The 4,612-nt window shown below is 34.8% G+C and overlaps 1 protein-coding gene across 1 annotated transcript in view; it reads left to right on the top strand.

The window, feature by feature from the left end:
* Positions 1–3,675, top strand: part of LOC307269899 (von Willebrand factor D and EGF domain-containing protein) — a gene marked incomplete at its 5' end in the record, with an annotated part of 40,262 nt that extends 36,587 nt beyond the window's left edge. The window contains 2 exons of the mRNA XM_080052981.1: positions 1–57; positions 2,710–3,675. The exon at positions 1–57 is cut by the window's left edge and continues 41 nt beyond it. Of these exons, the coding sequence (XP_079909107.1) occupies positions 1–57; positions 2,710–2,724 (72 nt within the window). The 3' untranslated portion in view covers positions 2,725–3,675. The remainder of the gene's footprint in view (positions 58–2,709) is intronic.
* Between the last annotated feature and the right edge of the window lie 937 nt (positions 3,676–4,612).

Below are 4,612 nucleotides of genomic sequence, written 5' to 3'. Positions count from 1 at the left end.
CGACCGAACGTCTGCGCCTGCCGGAGCGGATACTCAGGTTCCCTTTGCTCCCGACGGGTAAGAAGCACCGAATTAAGAGGGTTAATTTAAGATTTTAAAGAAACTATTTTGCCTCTATAACATGTCTACTTTCATATGAGAATAAATAAAAGATCAAAAATTTACTTTTAGGTATTTATTTGACAGAACCTTGTCTGTTTGCATCTGTATATCTCTCCTATTTAACCATCTTTAACAACTAATATGTTGTGGAAATTGAAATGTTCCTCCCTCCCTGGCTCCTTCTAGTCTATTTTTGGCTTCAGTCTGTTGAGGTAAAGGTCGGATTGCGTTTGTATATATTTCTCCTATACAACCATCTTTAACGGTCATTATCTCAACTTTTTTTCTTCAATACTCAAGGTTATGATGGAAGAGCAACAAGAAAAATGTGAAACTGCTTACAGTTTTTTTTTATTGCTAACCCACAGTGGGCACAACTGTAGCTCAATGTGCAAAACTCTAACTACAGTCTGCACTACCAAAAGTCACTGGAGCTGAACAGTTCACTTCACCTGCAAAATAGGCTCAGTGCAGCAAACACTATGAATTGCCCTCACTGAGATAACACACACTGTCACTCAGAATATGCTCAGAGTACAAACACTGGCATCAAACCCCAATACATAAATTACAAACTTTTAATCTTTACAGTTTGAATAATTTGAGTTATTTCACACAAATTACGTAATATTTTCTTTGATGAAAGGGTGAAATTCTTTCACGTGAAATTGTTTATTTTATAACATACCAGTTTTTTTAGGAAAACAAAAAGAAATGAAAATCAGAAGTTTGCTTCAATAGATACACATTTCCAAATGTAGTATTTATCTGTGTAAATATTCTATAATTGTAATACAGAAATCAATTCCTGTAATGTTGTCATTTACTGTAAGGATGCAACTCTAAGCTGTTTGTTTGCTGGAAAATTCGTATTACAGATGCAACTTTAGATTTTTGCAGATTGGGTTGCACTCTCAACCCTGCCTCTCTCAATGAGAGACCATGATTCACAACAGGGTCTATCAGTGTAGCCCTTACTGTATTTCATCAGACATTACAGCTCTGTCTTCCTCCACACATCCACACTCTCACTGCCACTCTTCTCCCTCCAACAACCTGTCTTCATTGGCCCATTTACAACAAAAAAATATATTTTTGAGCTTTCCCTTTATACTGTATATGTTCACTAACAAGTCTAAAATAAGAAACCTTCTTAGTGTTTCAGTTGAAATTACAATCTGCAGTGTTTGAAATGCAAAAGGCATTCATTCTGTTTTGAATGTGTGGTTTACAGTTGTGGCAGTAGTGTGTTAGCGTTTGAAAAAAAGTGCTGGAAATCCACAGTGTTGTGCAGGTTGTGGTTAAGCCATGAGATAAGTGTGTAGAGTTTTTAAAATTGTGTTTAATCAATGAAAAATGAGCTAGAGTTTTGGTCCACATGAACCGCTGCTGTGCATACTGTTGTTAGAGTTTTGCACTTGTCGTTCCAGTTGTGCCCACTGTGGTTTAGCGATCGAAAAAAACTGTAATATGTTCACTACCGAAATGTTTTACTTACTTTAAATAAAACTTTACCCTCTTCTTTTGGACACATGTTTACTTTTAAATTTAAGAGATAAGATAAGATAAGATAGCCTTTATTGTCATTGTAAAGTCACCTATACAACGAAATTGGGAGTGCCAACAGAAGGTGCATTACATAAAAATACAAACAAGCAATTTAAGTTAAAAAAAGTAAAAAACAAGATATAGAAATAACAAGAAACACATGTCTGGGCTCATCTGCTAGAGGCTTAATATCAAAAACTAAGAAGGGCTGTGTGTGTGTGATGTCATTTTCTGTGGACTGAATTCTAGAACATTTGCAGAGCAGACCGTCGGACCACATTAACTTTTGTCCACTGTAACTGCTCATTCTATCAGACTAGCGGCATTTTCACGTGTTTCCAGTTTTCCCTCACATGCGACCCATGTGTGATTCCCACAACCAGCTGGCAGCGAAAATAGCTGAAATGTTTGTGCATTAAAGTCATCTAAAACTGATTTCGGACCTTTATCTCAATGAACTGAAGCTAAAAAACAGACTAGAAGAAGCCAGGAAGGGAGGAACATTACAATTCTTTACAACATATACGGTGTCCAAAGTTTTTACAGAACACATTTTGGATACAGACTTTTTTCATTTTAAATCAAACAATATGTATGGGTCTGAAAAATGCATTTTCATCATGTTTTTAAGAAGAAAATGTATCATAAGTCAGACAATTAAGAAACATATGAACAAATCCTTCTGTAATAACCTTCAGAATAGTGCTAAGAATGATTATGGAAAGTTAAGTTGATTGAAGTGCTTTAAAAGTTGAGATTTTTGGTTCAGAGTATTGAAAAAATAATAATGTTGAGACAATGTCCGTTAAAGATGGTTGTATAAGAGAAATATACAGACGCAAAAAGACGAGGTTAAGTCAAATAAACACCTAAATGTACATTTTGGACCTTTTTTTTATACTAGTATGAAAGAAGACATGTTATGGAAGAGAAATAGACAAAATCTCAAAATGACCAATGCTTGAATTTTTAAATTTTTTTTCACCTTATGTAAAAGTTACATGATTGTTGTAGGGTTATGGTTTAACATCATATTCTTGTTTTTTTGTTTTTTTTCAGCTCCCTATTGGCTGAGGCAGAGACAGAAACAGAAATCCAATAAATTGTTCACTCCAATGGGATTCAAAGCAGAAAACGGTCTGACTCCAGATCAGTTTCACTAGTGCATCGAGTACAGACCCTACTTTAGCCACACAAAAAAAATCGGATAAAAATGTTTGATAGCTTGCAAAAAATGCACATTCATCTATGTACAGCATTTGTTTCCAGGTTGATTTAAATTATAAGTGAAAATGTGGAGATTACCTCATCTATCTTAACATGTAAAGATAGTGTAAGAAAACCAGGATTATTGAGATTTAGTGATTTATCCAGAAAAATACTTCCATTAATAAATTAGTTTTGGAGCTGATGGTCACTACAGTTTCCCCCTGCTTCCAGTCTTTGTGCTAAGCTAGGCAAATTACTTCTGCACTTGACAGACAGAGAAAAAAATACTTGTTTTAAATTTAACAAAGCTGGTACATAATATGCATATAGGATCCAAACATAATAAAATATTTGTTGTTTGTAGTTTGACTGTATTAAAATATCCCATCAGACTATTTAAAGGTGCTACGAGGAACTTTTAAATATTTCTGAAACAGTCTAGTTTTCCCTCTGATGATCATGAATTACATGCAACAGCAAACGAGGCCATCAGTGCAAAGAATGCTATTTTTATATAGTTTTTCTTAATGCCTTTGTCGGGTACGCTCACCCAGGGACAACAGCTGTCGTAGTAAAAACTCTACCACTTTTGTCCAAAAGGGGTGTTAGACTCAACACAAACTGAAAGTTCCTCAGAGCACCTTTAAACAAAGTAAAAAATAGATTTCTGGTTCCCGATCAAGTTTTCCATTCATTGGTATTAACTATAAATGCCACAATGTTCAGGTTCTACGCTACAAACCCAGACCTCTGTATGAGTATTTATTTATTTGGTTGTTTTATACTGTCGCATATTTCTTGCTGTATATATCTGAATCGCTGTATAATCAAAGTTATTTCCTATTAAAGCTTGTTTATTGGTTGTTTTGTAATAAAACTAATAAAGAAGGTATTGAATTCTTCAGTTTTCTTTTTAGGGCGTATAACTAAAATATATTTCCTAGAATAAAAGTTAAAGTTAAAGTTCAGTCCTTATAAAGAATAATGTTTTGTACCGTACATTATTGGCTTTTGTGTTTTCCGTGTTGCACTGGGTAAAGTTTTTAAAATTTTCAGTATTGTATCGTACTGAATTTGTTAATTATATTTTTATGAATGATCTGAGTCTGTAAAGTAAGTGGTAACAAAAGAACAACATATATATTTTTAGAACATATTACTGTCCAAAGTTTTTACAGAACAGATTTTGAATACAGCCTTTCTTCATTTTATAAATCAAAAAACACTACGTACAGGTCTTAAGAATAAATTTGTCATGTTTTTAAGAACAAAATGTCTCATAAACCAGAAAATTAACAACATATGAACACATCCTTCTGTAATAACCTTCAGACTAGTGCTAAGAATGATTATGAAAAGTTTAGTTGATGTAACTCCTTCAGAATTTGAGATTTTTGGTTCAAAGTATTGAAAAAGATGAATGTTACTGTTAGAAGCATTTGACTCTTTGGTTGAGGGGCCAGACAGGTTCAGGGCCACCGGGTCAGAGGAAATGAGGATTAAGAGATTAACGAGGCCAAGGCATTAGCTCGGCACCAATTAAGGATTCCTGTGTCTGACTCCTGGCCTTGAACGCACCGCAGGTTGACTTTCTACTGTTTGTCTGGTCAATGATTCGACCCCTTTGTGATTTTCTCTACTTGTGACATCTATAGCAGGATGTCCGTCCTGGGAGAGGGATCCAATACTCAACTCTCCCTAAAGGAGTTTTTTCTCAGCCGAGCTAAGGGTCTAAGGGCAGGGTGTCATTTAA

This window comes from Ammodytes marinus, assembly GCF_949987685.1.
Source record: "Ammodytes marinus genome assembly, chromosome: 24".
In the NCBI taxonomy this organism is placed as follows: Eukaryota; Metazoa; Chordata; class Actinopteri; order Uranoscopiformes; family Ammodytidae; genus Ammodytes; species Ammodytes marinus.
Note: the sequence above shows the minus strand (reverse complement) of the source record. Positions and strands in the feature narration are given on the sequence as shown.